This window comes from Delphinapterus leucas, chromosome 13, assembly GCF_059928025.1.
Source record: "Delphinapterus leucas isolate spDelLeu-1000000601 "Yukka" chromosome 13, BTC_Dleu_Yukka2, whole genome shotgun sequence".
Classification (NCBI taxonomy): Eukaryota; Metazoa; Chordata; class Mammalia; order Artiodactyla; family Monodontidae; genus Delphinapterus; species Delphinapterus leucas.
Genome location: NC_143141.1, coordinates 7,866,992 through 7,887,043, shown reverse-complemented (window position 1 = coordinate 7,887,043; position 20,052 = coordinate 7,866,992). Strand labels below are relative to the sequence as shown.

Here is a 20,052-nt window from a genome sequence, read left to right as displayed (position 1 = left end):
CTTTCGGCAGCAAGGGTTCAAACGCAGCTTTTGTTTCTACACCCTTGATGTTGGCTGGGACCCCCGAGTCCCTGGCTTCTCAGAAGCATAAGCAATCACTCATTGTGTCTCCTACAGGCCACAGGCTCTTGCAGGTGACTCCTCTCTCGGCCACACATAGAAAACGGCGTGTGCTTTCCAGGACACACAGGCTAAATGGCAGGTTTTTGTCACGTGAGCATAAGCAACTTTCTATCGAAATGGAAACACATCAGTTTGACTGTTGTTCTTCTCTGGGTGTGATGAATTTATTTACAAAACAGAAACAGACTCACAGACTTAGAAAACAAACTTATGGTTACCAAAGGGGAAAGGCGGGGTCAGGGATAAATTAGGAGCTTGGGATTAACATATACACACTCCTATATATACAATATATAATCGATAAGGACCTACTATATAGCACAGGGGACTCTACTCATTACTCTGTAATAACCTATATGGGAAAAGAATCCGAAAAAGGATATATGAATATGTATAATTAAATCACTTTGCTGTACACCTGAAACTAACACAACATTGTAAACCAACTGTATTCCAACATAAAATCAAAAAGTAAAAAAGGGCTTCCCTGGTGGTGCAGTGGTTAAGAATCCGCCTGCCGATGCAGGGGACACGGGTTCGAGCCCTGGTCCGGGAAGATGCCACATGCCGCAAAGCAGCTAAGCTCGTGCGCCGCAACTACTGAGCCTGTGCTCTAGAGCCCGCGAGCCACAACTACTGAAGCCCGCGTGCCTAGAGCCCATGCTCCGCGACAAGAGAAGCCACCGCAATGAGAAGCCCACGCACCGCAAGGAAGAGTAGCCCCCGTTCGCCGCAACTAGAGGAAGCCCGCACGCAGCAACAAAGACCCAACGCAGCCAAAGATAAATACATAAAATAAAATAAACCATGATAACTGTAGAAAAACGACTGATAAAAATTAATCAAAAGAGATAAAATCATTTTACAAGCCCTTAAAATGATCAGAGAGCTCAGGTTTCAATCAGGGAGATCTAAAAGGTCTTGTCCCCAACTCCTGCCCTCCCAACACCCCCAGCCAAGTCCTTTTTTTCCCTTTCTTTCTGTTTTGGTTAGAAAAAAATAAAAACCTGGCAGAGAGGGGTCCATAAGTGAAAAAATTCCATATGAAGAACAGAAAGGCACATGAATGGTGTATCAGGAAAGGTGGGGTCCAGCTTTGAAGCGACTGGGAAGGGGAGCCCCTCGGGAGAGGAAGAACGGCCACAGCACGCCCTCCGTGGGCGCGCCTTGCCTCGATGTAACATCACCTACTCAAGGATTTCAGTTGGTGTCCTCTCACTCAATCATCTGGCCTTTCACATACAGGAATCTTCCACCCTCTATAAAATTTAAACGCTTTTAGCTATGAGGCTGCTGAGCATCATATCACAAATGCCAACTCCCTCTTCCTGCCCTGCCAGCCACATCTCCCAGGCCAGGGCTTCAGCACCGCGTGGCGAGGGAGTCTTTTCTCGGCGTAGGGAGGTTTAAGTGGTTGGGCTCCTGGTATTGGTGCCACGGGGACAGATGGGGCGTTTGCTGGCGTGGCTGGATGTGATGATCATGACTGACTCTTCCTGGTGAAATGTGGGCAGGAGACAGCACATCCTTCTGGAAACAGCGGGCAGGGCTGGCACCCGGGGTTCTCTGGCTCCCCAGCACAGCAATATGGCACGTGGGAAGAGAGGCCAAGCATTTCACCACTCAGCTCTGCTCTGACGTCTGTACTGAGGACTTCGTGACACGATTGTTCCCTGGATTTTCCAGCGCCAAGAACTCCCCTGTCACTAATTATGACACCAAGTAATTTACAGCTCACGGCTCTGCACTAATAAGATCCGTTTCTAGGCTTTGAGTTGCATCAAGCGCTGTCACTCATGGACATAAATCCTTACAGATTTTTTTAAAACAGAAGTTTGGTAATTACACCAGTGTCACCTTAAAATCAGGGCTCTCGAGGAGAGAAAGTGGCGCACGGCTAAACGTCAGGGGTGATCCTGCAGGATAGGCTGACCTGGATCACAGTTTTAAAACAAATTATTCGGTTCAGTTCCATCTACATCCTGAACGGGTAAGTGGCCTAGGAAAAGGGCCTGGAAGCCCGTGAATTTAAATTGACTTGCATGTAGTAGATTCCTTACATTCACGGAAAGAGAAAGAAAAAAAGATGCAGGCATTACCCCCTGGGAATGTTATTCTAATTCAGCTGGGGCCATTCAACGGTTGTTATTTGAGTGCCCACTGGAATCGGGCGGCCCTTTGTCTGAATCTCATGTTTATTCAACCGTTAACGAGTATTTGTAATACAAAAGGATGAGTTTACTTTTTTAAAAAAAGCTACTTGATGTGGCTTTAAAAGTCACATGACAGGATGGCATCTGTTACTCACTGGAGCGCTATAACTGGATTTCCATCAACTCTAAATCATTCCGCTGCTAATTCTCTAGTTCTTTCTTTCCTTCTGGTGGCCTCTCTTTGGTCATGTCACTGCCTGTTGACACCTCTAGTGAGGAGAAGTCAAGGAAAATGATAGGAGCCAGGTCATGGTCCTTGAAGCTGGTGCAGAGCAGAGAGGTAGCAGGAGGCGGCTAAGGTTGTGGTCCCGGGGAAGCTTCCTGGAGAGGCCACCCATATGCCTCCATCTTCCCTCAATTAATAACTGAGAATGAATCAATCATATACCCTTGTTCCTACCACTGGACCTCAGAACACACCAACTGAACCTGGGAGACACTTTACATACTTTTAGGTGACTTCCTAGACCAGTGATCTCTTTATTATTATTATTTTTTAAAAATTTATTTATTTATTTGGTTGCACCCGCCTTAGTTGTGGCAGGTGGGCTCCTCAGTTGTGGCATGTGAACTCAAAGTTACGGCATGCATGTGGGATGTAGTTCCCTGACCAGGGATCAAACCTGGGCCCTCTGCATTGGGAGCGTGGAGTCTTAACCACTGTGCCCCCAGGGAAGTCCCCCCAGTGATCTCTTAACGGACATATTTTTATTGTTCCAATGAAGAGACAATGCCTGTTTTTGCTTTTCAAGCTTGAAGAATCTACCCACGACTTTCTCAGTTCAGCAGTTAAGCGGCTGTTTGAGTTGCATGTTTCTCTTACTGTCATGGATTTCAAATCAATTGGGACATGTGGCCACTGGAAGATGTCTCTCTCTATATATGATGGATGTGAAAGAGTGCTTTTTTATTCTATTGTATCTTTATCCATAAAGGGAGAAACACTGTATTGTAGCTGCCAGCCAGAAAAATCACACACATTGCTAATGGGAAGAACGAATGATAACAGCCTCTTGGTTGATACAGATAGGGACAAAATTATATTAGCTGCAGTCCCAGCAGACTGAGAAACATTTCCTCTTGTAGACAGTCCAAGACACTGCAGGTAGAAGTAGGACCATTTAGTTGTTGATGTTTCAGACTTAGCTTTCTGGTCCATACACTGGGAAATTCCTTACATTTTAATTTCCCATACATGTGTGTGTTTAAACACCATGTCCTTGATACATTTGATGCTTTGGGTACCTTACTGTCAAATGCATGTGTGTTTGTTCATGTTGTAGATTATGACTGCTTCTCCTTTTTTTTTGCTCCCTGAGTCCAGATCTTTTATAATACCTGCAACTTTCTTTTTCCTTTTAAATTTATTTTTTATTGGGCTTCCCTGGTGGCGCAGTGGTTGAGAGTCCGCCTGCCGATGCAGGGGACACGGGTTCGTGTCCCGGTTCGGGAAGATCCCACGTGCCGTGGAGTGGCTGGGCCCGTGAGCCATGGCCGCTGAGCCTGCGCGTCCAGAGCCTGTGCTCCGCAACGGGAAAGGCCACAACAGTGAGAGGCCCACGTACCCCAAAAAAAAAAAAAATTTATTGAAGTATAGTGGATTTACAATGTTGTATTAATTTCTGCTGTACAGCAAAGTGACTCAGTTATACACACACACACATATATATATATATACATTCTTATTTATATTCTTTTCCATTATGGTTTATCTCAGGACACTGAATATAGTCCCCTGTGCTATACAGTAGGACCTTCTTGTTTATCCATTCTATACATAATAGTTTGCATCTACTAACCCCAAACCCCCAGTCCATCCCTTCCCATCTGCAAGCTTCTTGAGATGAATACGGGCAGTTTTGGGACTGGTAAAAATGACACGTTGGCTTTGAATGATGTCTAAAGCCCCGTTTCCATTCTTATAAAGACTTGATTTGTAAGATAAGTATAATTGTTTTTAATTCCTCAAAGAACTGGGTTGCAACCTAAACGATATGGAGGCTGACCCATCCATATAACTACTTTTTCTTCAATTTGCTTAATATTAGGAAAAGCATCTTTAATTAAGATGAAAATCAAAAGATTCCTATATCTTCTGAATGCAAATTTCCACACTGTCATTAAACACGATTCTAATCTCCTGTTTTTGCAAACGGTTAAAGCTCCCTTGAACAATTTACACCACCAAACCCTAATTATATATGGAGTTGACTGCCTGATTGTACTCCCATTACACGCCCACCACCCTGGGGATTAATTACCACCTCCCTTGATGCCCAGGGCAGCAGGCAAGGAGGGGAAGGGGAGGTGCTGAGGGTCAGGAGAGAGCGTGCTTGGGGTTGAGTGCAGCTGCGGCAGCCACGGAAAGAGGAGAAAAACACACGTCCTCCTGGGCCACCCTTACACTTTGGTAAAACCAATTATCTGGGAACGTGTTCAATAAAGAAACAAAATAATGTGGATTTGGCTTTGAACCCTCAAAGTCTGTGCCCTAAGTAGATTAATGAAGTCCAAGCAGGGCTTGAGGGCTACAACTCGGTATTCTTTTTTTTTTTGCAGTACGCGGGCCTCTCACTGCTGTGGCCTCTCTGGTTGTGGAGCACAGGCTCTGGACGCGCAGGCTCAGCGGCCATGGCTCACAGGCCCAGCTGCTCCGCGGCATGTGGGATCTTCCCGGACCGGGGCACGAACCCGCGTCCCCTGCATCGGCAGGTGGACTCTCAACCACTGCACCACCCGGGAAGCCCTAACTCGGCATTCTTGCTTCTTGGAGGTGAACCAACTGATCGTGCCTATACTCTGAGTGAAGATAGGATTGGAAAGTAGGATGGGAGGGAGATGAGGGTGGAAGAGTCATCACCACCACGCTGAGCTTTCACTTCTCAGGTGGTCACGCTCAGGAGAGACCATCTCACTGGATCTCAGAAGAGCCCGTCATGACAGTCACTTTTTCCGATTAGGAAGCTGGGACTCAGAGACATTTAGCACCATTTTATTTTCTGACTTTGGGTGAGGGTCGTGGCTTACAGTCTGTCCCCTCAGCCAGACTGTCAACAGTCAGAGAGCAGGGTGTTCTCTCACTGTTGCCCGCTGCTCCACGCCGGGATTTAAGGGCATGCCTCAAACACACACACACTGCACGCTTGGTGAACGGCTCAAATTGAAAGGCGGATTCAAGGTGAACTCTTGAAACCATACCTGCTGCCTTCCAGGCTTGTCCTTGACACATATTTTTTCCCCAAGAGCCTAAATAATTTTCAGTATCATTTTATCATTTCTCATTTGTCATTTTCAGCATCTCCAGAGCATTCCAGGATGTTAATTTATTCCTTTTCTTTTGTTTCTCCTCCTCTTAAATCCATGCTGGGAACAGAACTAATACTTGGGTTTCGGTGTTAGGACTGGGAGATGGATGACAGGATATCTTCTCCTGTATAAGAACTGTTTACACTTTTATAAAGACTACAGCATTTTAGAGAAAAAAAAAAAAGCTTTCAGGAGTGAATCGCTATTATTCTTTCCTGTTATAATTTACAAAAACAAAAAATGCTTCTCCTTCTGGCAGCACACAACCCCAAACGCAGGGGCTTAGAAATATGACTCATTGATGCCACTTAGCTTAGTTTTCTGACATCCTGGAGGCAGCCCTGTTAGCCCTGGTTGTTCTATTCACTCAGAAGTCTCCCAGGACTCAGGGGTACACTTGGAGTGAAGCTGCAATTCCCTTCGAGAGGGTGACATTTAACAGATGAGATCACATGACAGAAATGGCCACCCCGTGGATCAGACGCATATTAAACCATCTCCCTGCTCCCACTGATCTGGCCCTCACCGTACCAACCAAGGGTCCACACTTACATGTCATCGAAGATGAGTTTCTGCCTCTTGCAGTCCCTGTGGCCGTTGGAGCCTGGAGACCATGGCTCTGTCTGTGGCCGTGACTTGTGGAGAACGTTTTCGGAATTGCTGTGAGCTGCTTTCTAAACAACAAACAAACACACCTGTATTTGAGAAACTGGCCACCTGGCTGAAGGAGCAACCTGTTAGAATCGCTTGTGTTCTGTGTTCTAGGTTAGAGCTGATGGTGCTTTCCTCGTTGAAATAAAGAAGAAGTACTTGCACTACAGGTCTCAAGCTGGAGGCTTTTACATACGTGGTCAAATATCATTCCCGGGACATCAAAAGGGCACTCTCTTGGGCTTCCCTGGTGGCGCAGTGGTTGAGAGTCCGCCTGCCGATGCAGGGGACACGGGTTCGTGCCCCGGTCCGGGAAGATCCCACATGCCGCGGAGCGGCTGGGCCCGTGAGCCATGGCCGCTGAGCCTTTGTGTCCGGAGCCTGTGCTCCGCGACGGGAGAGGCCACAACAAGTGAGAGGCCGGCGTACCGCAAAAAAAAAAAAAAAAAAGGAATCTCAGTGTGCCCACTCCCGCAGATCCAGATCTTGAACTCACCCAAGCTCAGATGGCTATTGTGGGTGGAGGCTGGGGGCTTAGGATTCAGGCTCCTACGCTTCCCAGTTGGCTAGACCCATGGTTGTCCAAATGGACTGCATCAGAATCACCGTTAACACACAGCCAGCTGGGCCTCACCGCCAGCATCTCTGACTCAGTACGTCTGGGGAAGAGCCTGACAACATGCATTGCTAACAAGTTCCAGGTGATGCTGGTCCAGGAGCCAAGCTCTCAGAACCACTGAGCTATAATCATCCCTCACAAAAGAGGTCATTCAGGTCACAATTGACTGGTTCTCATCAGCTGTCTGTGAAGAACAGGGAGAGCCAAAGGGAATCGCTAGAAATTATTTAAGATGTGTTTTAAGAAGGAACACTCTGGATCTGGGGAAAAATGGAAACACCCTTTTTCCTGGAGATGGGGACATTATAGAGAGCACCTACTGTGTGCTGACATCTGGATAATAAAACACCCCTGTTTTAGTTAGGAGATTCAAATGGATTCCTCTGAAGTAATTAAGGTGGAGTGTATATCAATGCTTCTTTAAATATGGACCGATTTTACGTGTAGATCAAGCCTCTTTGTTATGAGAGCCTCCAGGACTCTGGGCATTTCCTTTCTGGCATGCAGGGTAGTAAATTACGGATGTGTGTGAGCCCTGCTCTAAGTGGCTCTCCCCAGCTAGACTGTAAGCTATCCTGCAGGCAGAGACTGAACCCTTTAGATCATCAGTGCGTCTCTGTTATGTAGCAAAGTGCCTGGGACACAATAAATACTTCCTTGATAAACGCCCGTTCAGTGAAAAGAATGCCTCAATAAAGTCTATCATTGTTTTACGATTCTCTGCATATCATAGTTGCTTGTGATTGAAGGATCTAGAGGCAAAGAAAAGTTGTGTTTGGTTTAAAATTGGAATCGTTAGCTTTGTATTTGTTTTTTCTAATATGGTCTTCTCAGATTCGTGTATCCTAGAACCAAAGATAATTGCTCCCAAATGAGGGTGCATGAAGCGGTTAATTTCCTGATGTTCAGTAAGATTTAGGCTCTTGCCCGACCATCTACCAACTTTTTTTGCCTCTTTAATTCATGGGATAAAGCATGACATGCTGCCTCCCACCACCTTCTTTGCAGAGTCCTATTGCCAAGTCTCATTTCTCCCTGCCTCACAAAGCCCCACTGGTTTTGAGAGGCACAGGGGGAAGAGTTTGGAATTAAATCATGTACCTGGAGGATGCACGGTCCAGGGCCGCCTGCTGTTAGATGGAGGGTGGCAGGAAGAGGAACTTGCATGCAGCGTTAGCTGCACAGGCGTCCATAGGGGTTGGGTTCTTCAGGCGGTGCTGCCTCATTGAAATCTTACACCGCCGTTTTGCAAATGAAACAGGCTCAAGAGATTAAGCAACCGGCCCACGGTCACATGGTGACTAAGCTATGAGGCTAGAGGGGAACCCAGGTTCCCAGGGGAATACAGCGTGTTGGAATCACCCTTGACAAAGTCACTGGAAGAGGAGTGGTGGCAGCTGTCCCACCCTGGTCACCACATTGGTCACTGAGGGCAGCGGGGAGCCCTGCAACTTTGGCCTTGGGCTCCAATCCTGGATTTAGCTCTGCCCCAGGGCAAGAAATCTTTTCCAACAGAAAGATTGGTTGATCCCAAACTCCCAATTTACTTTGTCCTGGGAGAGTTACGTTAGGGCTAATTCTTTTCAGGATGGGAAATGAGGTCCTCCAAAGAGTGTTCCTAAGCAGAAGAGGCTTAAAATGCCTCCTCCGTTTCTTCAGCGGCTGCCTGGGCGACAGGCGAAGAGCAGCTGCTTTGCCAGGTCTTCCCAGACCAGCCTTTAGGGCTGCTTTGCGGGACCTCACTGGTCACCACGTATCAATGTAATCTTCCTCGACCAGGACAGGCTCCCATCGGTAATCCACCCGTTGGACCAAACGGAGGTATGATGCCACCGCAGCCAGGCATCCCACAGCAACGAGGAATGAGACCCCCAATGCCGCCTCATGGTCAGTACGGCGGTCATCCCCAAGGCGTGCCAGGTTACCTTCCTGGTGCTACGCTGCCATGTGGGCAGGGACCGCCAGTGGGGCCCCCTTACCAAGGTGGGCCTCCTCGACCTCCTGCGATGTCGCAAGGTGGGTGTTACTGATCTTAGGTCATCCAGTCCCATACGTTTGGAGATTAAACCTTTTCTCAACTTGTGCTGTTTATATAGCCAAGCTTTCTGTCAATAAGGCCTCCTTGTGACTTGAACAGACATTATCCTCCCACATACCAGAAACTATCGGACATTTATTTTACCTGGGAAAATTTATTTGGAATAATAAAGCAGGAGCTTTTCCTGAAGTTGCAAGTTGAAAAAAAAAAAAAAAGCTTGTGTTCGGACTGTGCTGGGCTAGAGGCAGAGTAGAGGGGTGTGCTCATTTTCGCTCTTGTTTGTTCTGGGGCAGAAGAGCATCAACGTACCGTGAGGTCTCCACCACGGGTCTGTAGCTGGTTCTCAGCCTTATGCTTTTTGTTGGACGAGGCGGAGGTGAACAAACCATTGCTGTTGGATCTGCTGGGGGAAGTCAGGTCCTCGCCGGGGTATTTGTGTTTAGATGCGTCGGAGAGGGGTGAGGTGGGTGAGCGGAGCATTTTTTCATTTTTATTTATTGGGATTGCCAAGCTGTAAACGGAAATCACAGTAATGGAATGTCACACACTCAGCGCGTGGCAAGGTAAATGTTTTATATGTGACCCTCCCACTTAAAACCTGCTGGTAGGAAGACGTTTATTGGGAATTATCATGCCAGGAAACGATTTTATGGCATTAGGACCGTAACGAACAATAAAGAAATTTCGTTCATGGTTTCTTTACTCGTCCTCCCGGAAAAAAAATAGTAATCTGGAGTTAAATAACTAAGCATAATAATACCTTCATTTCCCAAGTTCTTCATCCAAGGATCTCAAAATACACGACAAACAACTTACTGTTTTCCTAACAAGTGTAAAGAGCAGGTAACGGGAAACTCAAATTATACACGAGATCTCCACTTCCAAAAGGACTTTTGCTAACACCTGAGCTTGTACTAATTATTATATGGAGAATAACAGAATCACAGAATAACCAAGCATGAACCCACCTTCTAATTGTTAGGTAGCCAGGCATGGATCAGAATAAACAAAGAATAGAAAACTGTCATTAGAAATGACATTTTCTGATGCCTAGCTCCTTATTTTACCTTCCAAACTATTGTCTATATGCCTGAATATAAATCCCCCCACACCCCGCCAAAGACCACCAGAGAAGGGAGTCATATTTGAGTCTTTGCAATGTACATTATGTAGATAGGGCTCTCTCCGTTGAAACAAAAATTGGGGGAAGACACATTAGCCTCAAATAAACTCAATCACTGCTAATTTGGGATGCTTCTAGAAGTCACCTGGTAGAGTCAGTTAAAATAAATTCATTTAACAAAGATTTAGTCATTATTCCCGCAGTTGTGACTTCTTAATTGCATGTGTTGACTATCACTGCAAACAAGCCAGTAAAGTCACTTTTTATTTTTAAGCAATTTCCTTAGTTGGTGGTCACAGTGTAGAAATTACAAACACAGGCCTCTAGAACAAACGAGAAGCCAAGGTTCTTAATGTTATGCAAACAGATCTGTGTCGGGAGAGGATTTCTGATGACAGCTTTCTGGTTCAAAAAGTACTGTGCATCCAACAACTTAGAAGTGAGAAGGTGTGTTCTCGAAAACTGCCTTGGACGAGTCAAAAGTGGCTCAGCCAGTAAAGATGAAAACACTGATGGTGAAGACGGACATGAACCGTCTGAATATAACTGTTTCTTGACATGTGAGTGAAAAAGTCTTATTTCTAAGTCTCAGTTATTTTACATACTACATGATCTTAAATGTTTGCAGAAAACTAAATTATTACATTAAATATTGTCATGAACATATGACTATTTCTTCATCATTATAAGTTTATCTATTCAGGTTGACCAAAGTAACTTGGAAACGTTCTTGGGATCGCATCTTTGGGATGGGCAATCACCATATATGAAGGATTGTCTTATTACACAGGTAAAGCTTAACAGTGGTAATCACAATTCCAGAGGTACACAGGCCACCTTTCCAAGAAAAACTCAAAGCACTTTCACATGCGTTGAGTCCTTACTTAACATAAGTGAAACCATCAGGGCCAGGAGGCTCTGCCAGCAAACACTCTAGAGCAAGAGCTCTTATCCTGGGGTCCCCGCACTTGCATGGGAAAGAAGTTGCATCTTCACTTTCCTTAACCTCTCACTGAAACTGAACATCTCCTTTAACTACGAACAAAGGCAAGAAACCACAGTGGTGGTTTAGCAGGAGTACTACTAGCAAGACCTGGGACTGTGTCACCAGTGGAAATCACAGATATTTTCATGCCTTACCAGTTGTGGCAGACATCCTGAAATATGGTTTACACTCATCACTACTAGAAATTATGGTCATTACTAGATCTGCTAGAAAGGTTATTTAAGGCATGAACAAAGAAGCACATATATAACTCTATCACACATTTAAAAAGACATTTTTGAGGGCTTCCCTGGCGGCGCAGTGGTTGAGAGTCCGCCTGTCGATGCAGGAGACGCGGGTTCGTGCCCCGGTCCGGGAGGATCCCACATGCCACGGAGCGGCTGGGCCCGTGAGCCATGGCCACTGCGCCTGCGCATCCGGAGCCTGTGCTCCGCAACGGGAGAGGCCACAGCAGTGAGAGGCCCGCGTACGGCAAAAAAGAAAAAAAAAAGAAAAAAAGAAATTTTTGAGCCGTATTTTCCCCATTCACATTTCCTCAATATTTTGGGATGCCATCTGCTTGGCCCAGAGGACTGTGGGCTCGGGCAGCTTGTGTGTGTTGCTGTTTCTCGCTCAGACCTTGAAGGGCTCTCGCCCTTCTTCCCAAGGTGATTCTAACACTGCAGTGGGCCTGTGCTCAGGTGCCCCCGCTCTCCAATTTCCTCTCCGGGTTTTAGTACTACTCTACATCTTCTCCTAACCTTTCAGTTTACATTTTTATGTGTTGCGCTGAAACATTAATCTCCCCTTAAAAATTCTATGTACACAGTCAGGGAGAGTGAGGAGTGTCTTAGCAGAGGATAAAGTGGTTTCTGAGCTGTGCTATTTCTAAATGGAAAGGACTTCTATGACTGACGATAAGCTGCTCACTTATAATAAATATCTGGGACCTGGCTTTGCTAGGAAGCCTTTGTCACAGAGGGGATTCAGTGCCATGTGGGTCTCTCTGGAACCCCTTGAGAGGAGGGACTGGGTGGCTGTTTCGCCTTGGAGACCCAGATCCTGTCTGTCACCGCAAATTCAGTCTACACCCAACGCCTTTAGGTGTGTCATATGGAGATTCTGCTCAAGTTCATATTTTTCATCGGTGTAATAAGCTTATTCAGTTTGTAAGTTTTCAGAATGGAGGGTGTGTTTTTGAAAGGACAGGACTGTGTGCAACTAGTAACTGGTCTTTTGTTATAAAGAAGTATTTCCAGCGCACCTGGAGCTGTGACAAGAAGCACACGTCCAGGCATACTGGTTAGTCTTGGGTTAAACCAAGGGAAAGGAGTCTGCATGAGACAGGCTGGGACCTGGGACCCTCTGCTGCAGTGCTTGCACCTGGACAAACATCTCCTTGAGCCACAAAATACAAAGAAACTACAAGGGACTAAAAATAACTGCATGCACAGGGCAGTTGGAACAAATTATGAACAAGATACAAAAAGGCCAAAAACCCAACTGCCACTTCTGAGGAGTCTGGAGCAAAAATGCAGGGTGTCAGGAGCAAAAGTAGGTTACTGCGCACGTCCCCTGCACTCAGCGCCAACAAGGGGGTGAGCAGACCTCCTAAGCCACCCCTCCAGCCTGGCCCCACCCTACCCTCACCCCATTTAAGGAATCAGCTGGCCCCGCCCTAGGAAGGCATCAGACCCCTGGCCCCACCCTACCCTCACCCCATTTAAGCAATCAGCTTGCCCCCCATCAGACAGCGTGCAAGGGAATCTGTTACTTGTCTTTGTTCCCTCGTGCTACAGCATGAGCCCCAGTAAAGCCTTGTCTGAATTTCTTGTCTGGCCTCTTATCAATTTCTATTGATTAAGGAGCCCAAGAGGCTTGGTAGGCAACATGGAGACCCAGAGCAGAGCAGTCACTCAAAAATCCGACTCTCCCCCAGTAGGCATGTGCCTCTCAGACCCAGACACGCCTCCAGCTCCCTCTGCCTTCCTGGGAGCCTGAGTACCTGTTGACGTTCACGTTGCAATGGTTTGCGGACAAAGTACTGCTGGCGGACGCAGTGAGTCGTGAAGAGCTCTCCTTCTCTCCCTGAGCCTTCCTGATCTCCCGGCAGTCATCTTCGCTGTCACACTGCATGGGAAGAAGCAAAAGCCAGTCAGCTTTGGATTTCAAGGGATCACAGCGAGCTCCCATCGCCAACCAGCTCATCTGGGCTTCTCTGGACAACATCCTGAGCACCAATGAGGCTGCAGCACTCTTGGCCCTGGCCTGGGTTCCCCATCAGCTACTCCGTGAACAAGGAAGAAATCTGTCAGCTTACTGAGAGGAAAAAGCGTGACACGAAGATCACCACTGAACACTTCTTTACCAACAGGCAGATTCCACCCTCCAAAGAAGACCTGTTCTGGAGTCCCACTGGAGCTTCAGCATCCCTCCCTTCGGCATTTCTTGGTACCCAAACAAGGCATAGCGACCTATCCTGGGCTTAATGTTGTAAGGGCAGTGACAAGCTCGGACCTTTCTTTTGAAATTCATGGCCTCAAAGGACATTTTTATAAAACAGTAGTTTGACTGGATTCTTGTTTTCCACGATTGCATTTAACCTAGGCATGCACTAGGTATGATGCACATGAACTCAACCGAATTCCATTTTTGGTGAGATCGCAGCAACACAGTACAGGCACATTCAGGGCTCTCAGCAGAGCTTCCCAGGAGACAAGCTCTGGCACCAAAGATAGAGAAATTTTGACCTTCTCTCTCTAGCTGGGGTTGTTACACAGCCTCAACTGCAAGGACCCCAGCAGCTCACGCTGAAACTGTGCCCCCAATGAGGGTCCAAGCCGAAGCTCTGAACCCCCAGTTCTGGCTTCCAGGGCTCTGGCAGGGCTAGACTCTGCACCCTGGGCAGCCAGGTCTGCGGTGTCCCATCTCCAGCACCCAAAACTGAGGGCTTCACACCCCAGATACTGAGTAAAGAGTGCTGTGAAAATGTTCTTTCACTTCTCTGTGTGAGTTTAATGATGATTCAGTAGATTTCATGAGGAGAGCTGAGTGTCAGACTTAGTGTAAATGAAGTTTTGTAAGTTAAAATAAAAAAGCCCATGAATAATAGAATTATTTAAATACAGAATACTATGGAATATACATGTATATGTTTTTGCACATCTCTCTATCTACATATACCTATACAGCTATATATATTTCCAATCTATCTGTATGTTTATCAATTTCTATCTCTGAAATACCTCTCTCTCTCTCTTTCCATCAGCCTGTCCATTTATCCATCCATCTCCAGATGACTGGCTGATTCACTCACTAATCAATTAATCACCTGGGGACTGAGGGACAAGTCAATCCAACGAGTAAGGGGGAGGGCAGGGTATGAGAGGAAAACAGAAGGAAAGAGGGTAGGTATGTAGTGAGCTAACCTGCATTACTGCATTATATCATGTGAATCTGACAACACCCCTGCAAAGATGTCACCATTTTACAAACAAAGAAACTGAAGTCCACAGAAGGGAAGGTCACCCAGGAGGCCAGGGCTGACTGCGTGATTTGCGGGGTTCAGTGCAAAATGAAAATGCTGGGAGCCTTGTTCCAAAAGCAGGAAAAGATGCTTGATGTCAGTCTTGGTGATGATGTTTTTGGATTTAACACCAAAAACAAAGGCAACAAAAGCAAAAAATAAACAAGTGGGACTACATTAAACTAAAAGGCTTCTGCACAGCAGAGGGAACCATCAACAAAATGAAAAAGCAACCTACTGAACCGGAGAAAATATTTCTAAATCGTATATCCGAGAAGGGATTAATACCCCAAATATATAAAGAACTCATACAATTCAACAGCAAAGAAACAAACAAAAAAATCCAGTTGAAAAATGGGCAGAGGATCTGATTAGACATTTTCTAAAGAAGTCATACGGACGGCCAACAGGTACATGAAAAGATGCTCAGCATCACTAATCATCAGGGAAATGCAAATCAAAACCACAACGAGACAGCACCTCATACCTTTCAGGATGGCTATTATCAAAAAAACTAAAACTAGTAAGTCTGTGAGGATGTGGACCAAAGGGAACCCTTGTGCACTGTTGGTGGGAAGGTAAATTGCTGCAGCCACTGTGGAAACAGGATGGACGTTGCTCAGAAAATTCAAATAGAACTACCACATGATCCAGCAATCCCACTTCTGGGTACTTATCCAAAGAAAACGAAAACACGCATTTGAAAACATATCTGCACCCCCATGTTCACTGCAGCGTTATTTACAACGGCCAAGACGAGGAAGCCAACGTCCGCGGCTAGACAGATGGATAAGGGTACTGCGGCATATATGTGCGTACAACAGAAGAAGGAAGCCTGCCATTTGCAACAACACGGATGGACCTAGAGGGGATTATGATAAGTGAAATAAGTCGGACAGAGAAAGACAAATACCTTACGACCTCACTGACATGCGGAAACCAAACCTCCTCCCAGCTTATGCTGTCAGACTGCTGACTGCCTGGGGTTGGGGGGAGTACAAAATGGATGAATGAGGTCAAAAGGTACAAATTTCTGGTTATAAAATGAATAAGTCGTGGGGACGCAATGTAATATACAGCATGCATGGTGATTATAGTTAATAATACTGTGGTGCATATTTGACAGTAGCTAGGAGAGGAGATCTTCAAAGTTCTCACCAGGAGGAAAAGAAATTTGTGACTATGGATAGTGACGGATGTTAACTGGACTTACTGTGGTCATCATTTTGCAATACTTATAAACCAATATCAAATCATTATATTATACCTCAAAAAAAAAAAAAGCAAGCAGCTAAAGACTAACATTATAAAGTACTAAAGTCGGAAACATTGTGTCTTTCAAAGTCTCTCTCTTGACCTGTCACGCTGTGGTTATTTGCTATTTCACATTGTGCTCCTTGAGGCATGGGGATACCTGGGGGGCATGTGTAGACACTCCCAAGCACCGGGGGCCTGGGCCTGCGACAGGGCGCTTGTGCGCAGCCCTCCAGTGAAGGGCTTCCCCCGCCAGCCAGTTGTGGAACCCACGGGTCAAGGGGTGAGGAAGTCCAGTTAGGCATTTCCCCTTCCCCAAGGCCAACTGGCAACCCCTTGCGGATTGGACTGCCATCTCCCCTGGAGGACCCCTCAGTACTGGGGTTGGGGGCGGGGAGATGCCCATCCTGACCCCAACCCTCATTAGGCCTGTGCCTTGGCCCCTGGATGAGGATGAGGATGAGGATGGGGATGCTGCACAGGGCTAGCAGTGCAAAGGGGCCACGGGGCAGGCAGAACCTGTCCTGGGAAATGGGCAGGAGGTGGGACCGCGCAGGCTCCATCGTCCCATCGCACTTCACTTACTACACACAAATTCAAAAATAAAATGAAGAATTCCAAGATGGCAACTGCAAGCATTAAACTCCAAGTACAGAGCCCTCTGAGCAGGGGCCCTGTGGGGAAGATACTGCACAAACCTCATGCTGACTTCTTACTGGGAGACCCTGGAGCCACAGACCCAGGCTTCATTCCTGGCTCTGCCCTTTCTCACCTATGTGAACCTGGGGCAAGTCCCTTTAGGCACTCTGAGCCTCAGTTTCCTCATCTGTAAAATGGGCATGATGATAATATTTGCTTCATAAAGTTGTAAGGACTTTATAAACGACTTAATATGTACAAAAACAGCATCCCTCATGGGGACATATATACGTGTTAACTATTGTGAATGATTTTCTCCTAAATTTGGGACCATCCACGATGACTACAATCTTTGGCTTGTCACGCATTGTGTTTTCCACTGTGGTCCAAGTTACTTTTGAAGATGTAGTAACAGGAGGGAATAAAAATCCTCAAAATTGGTTTAAAATTATGATTAAATTATTCCTGTGCTCAAAAATCTTCAAAAACGGCCAAATGGCCGAGCATTTGGGTCTGCTTCCTGACAAACGTCCTGCTCTCCGAGTACTTGAGCTGCCTGTCTCACTTCGTTCAACCCGCCTTTGTTCAGCTTGCTTCCCTCCTTTGGCGCCACCTCATCCCTGACCCTCTGATTACTCAAAAGTCCCTCCTCCTGAGGGCCCTGTTCCCAGCCCATCTCCACCACAAAGTTCTCCTGATCAATGCCACGGGAGCGCCAGCCGCTGGCTCTGATGCACCAGGCTGGTGTCCCCTCCCAGGGCCCCGTCGTCCACGGTCCCCACTATGCACTTCTGGATTCACGCCTCACCCCAGTCACAGCCTTACTAAACTCTCTGAGGCTGCTGGCTTCTAAAGTCAATGAACGATCCCACCCCTTCCAGCAAAGAATGGGGTTCACCCATATTTTTTCTCACAGGCCCAGCCTCCAGCTTGCCTCTGCACATACACTCAGGGAAGATTTCCCGTTCGCCTACTTCCACATGCAGTGAGACAGACCTTAATTATCTATAACATGGGAATAATAAGGATACTTCCCTCATTGGGCAGTGCTAAGGATTTAACTAAGTTAATACATGTCAAGTACTTACAAAGGTATCTGGCATACATAAAGTGCTCTATGAACGTTTGTTGAGGAAAGTCACATAAAACTCCTGCTCTGGGAACATTCTAGACCAGCAGACCTGCTGCCCACAAGTTCAGGGAGAGCCCTCCCTCCCGCCGTGCCCTCAGCCCCTCGGGTTTCCAGGCCTACCTTGCGTTTCCTCTTGGATTTTGGCAAAGCCTTTTCTGCGGGCGCATCGGATGCGTGGTTCGGCGGGGCGCTTTCAGTGTCCTTGGCCGCGGGAGCGCTCAAGACCCCCGGCTCCTGGGGCAGGTGTTCTGGGATCCTGGACAGGAGGGTCAGGTCAATTTTGACCCAGAGTGACCTGACCTCGTCACTGTCCTTCAACGGGGAGAGAAGTTCATTGCGGCCGAAGGGGACCAATGTGTAGAACTGCTCTTCCAGCTCCTTGGCAATGTCGCTGGTGGTCCTGGCGTTGATAGAGCCCACAGGGGCCCGTGGGCCGCCACCGCTGATGCTGCTGGCAGCCTCCTTCAGCCTCGGGTCGTTCCCGGAGGCGGCAGTGGCCTTGGACAGAGGGTAGTCCTCTTGCTCCGACTCCAGGTCCGAGTCCGCGGAGGAGGACGACGAGGACGACTCGGTCTCGATGAACTCCTTGGATTTGGGGACGATCCGGCTCAGCCCCCGCGTGCGGCGTTTCTCGCCGGTTACGGCCGAGCGCAGCTCCTTGCGGTGGCTGGTCCTACTGTTGCCGCAGGGCCGGGGCTTGGGGGGCTCCGGGGGGATCCCCGCGCTCGCCCCCAGCGCGTCCGCGGCTGCGGGCTCCTCGGGCCGGTGGCCATTGTCGCCGGCGGAGGTCCTCTCGGTGCGCCGCGTGGGTTTCTTGCCCGCGGACCTCCGGGCAGGCGCAGGCGCGCTCTCGGCGGGCGCACCGGCCACCGTGGGCGGCGGGGCGGCGGCGGTCACGGCCACGGCCACGGCCGCGGGCGGGGACTTCTGCTTCACCCCTTTGCTCCCCGGGGCCTTGTTCGCGGTCCTCGGCCTCTGCTCCTCCTTGCAGGCGCTCTTGATGTCCTTGTCTCTCAGGCTGGTCGGGCAGACGTTGTCGGGAAGCTTCCCACAGTCTGGCGCTTCGTCCTTCACCGGGGTGTAGTATTGATTGCCCTCCGGCCCGTGGCTTTCATTTTGGATCAGGATAGGAGGCTTGTGGGGATTAACTTTGTTTAGCCATTTATCCAGCTGCCACTTGTTAGAGGACGCTGGTTCGGCCTAAAAGCAGAAAACCAGCAACAAACAAATATCTTTTATGATGGGCTCAGTTAAAAGGGGCCTGGCTGTTTTCCTCTTGACTTAGGGCAGACAATGGATGGGCTGGAAACACAAGGAACATGGAAGCTGTAGGTGTGTGCAGCATCAGTGGGCACACAAGATGCAGAGATGCTGTCCGCTTCCTGGTCCCCGGCACTGAAATGCCAGTGCAGCAGCTGGAGGCCTATTTGGAAAATAAGGGGATGCACTATGCTTCATTAGGACCCCTTTCCAACATTTCTGAGGGTTATACAATGTATATATTTTTATATTTATACAGACATACATAAACTTGAGAGTCCACAAAAGTTAACTGGGGTGTAGTTTGGAGACCCTGAGTGTTAAAGCACTCATTTTTTGTGAGACTTAAAATATGGGGAGGGGGGCGGAATTAGAAAAGGGGACTGAGTGGAAACTAAACTCCCAAAGAACTACCTGTGTGTGCCCAGTGCACTTTGATGGCTGGACTTGGTTCGTCCATCCTCAACCTGCATCCATCACACTTTGCCCGAAATATTTCAGATGAGGAGGTGACAATGGAAACCTTTCCTGCAAGCAGTTTTGCTACCTTAAAGCAAATCCTGGACATTTCAGGTTTTAAACTCTGGCCCATAGATGGGCTCCAGGGGTGGCTGGGTGGGTGGGGGCGGTGGTGGGGACTTGGGTGGGGGCAGGTCAGTGAATGCCCTGTAACAGAATGTGAAATGTCACGTAGACGCATTTTTCGAGGAGAGGGACATAGCTTTCATTCATATCTCTAGGCAGCTACGTCTTATTCAAAGGTTAAGAACGGATGCTTTTACAGGGAGTAAATGTTGTTGATTTCTAATAAAAGTCCATTTATCCAGAATCTGTGATTATTAATAGAAAAGAGGTATATTGATAAGTATAGAACTTTAGCTAGAGTATTATCAATTTGTGAATATAGGTGAAATGGGGAAAATTTTTGAAGTGATTAAGGTGATGTATTTTTCCTTCCCTATGGCCTCTACCCTACGAATTCATGGCTTCTGATGATCCAGGGGAAGACTAAATACCAGCCTAAAATAAAGGATCGGCTTAGCTTTGCACTTCAAACTTGGTTGGTTAAAGCCCAGAGCAAGTCAGGCGCCCTTGTAGGCGAAAACCACTGTTTTCTAACATAATAATTTCTTAAAGCTTCCTTTCACGTATCAAGATTTGGTTCTCAACAGTGAGGTTGGTA

At 47.4% G+C, this 20,052-nt stretch overlaps 1 protein-coding gene across 9 annotated transcripts in view; it reads right to left on the bottom strand.

Moving 5' to 3' along the window:
• Positions 1-20,052, bottom strand: part of AFF3 (ALF transcription elongation factor 3) — a 605,847-nt gene that overhangs the window by 23,827 nt on the left and 561,968 nt on the right. For all 9 annotated transcript variants that reach the window (XM_089922650.1, XM_089922649.1, XM_089922648.1 and 6 more), the window contains 4 exons: positions 17,730-18,809; positions 13,064-13,188; positions 9,260-9,461; positions 6,195-6,316 (listed from right to left, as the gene is read on the bottom strand). In XM_089922650.1, coding sequence (XP_089778776.1) covers positions 6,195-6,316; positions 9,260-9,461; positions 13,064-13,188; positions 17,730-18,809 — 1,529 coding nt within the window. The remainder of the gene's footprint in view (positions 1-6,194; positions 6,317-9,259; positions 9,462-13,063; positions 13,189-17,729; positions 18,810-20,052) is intronic.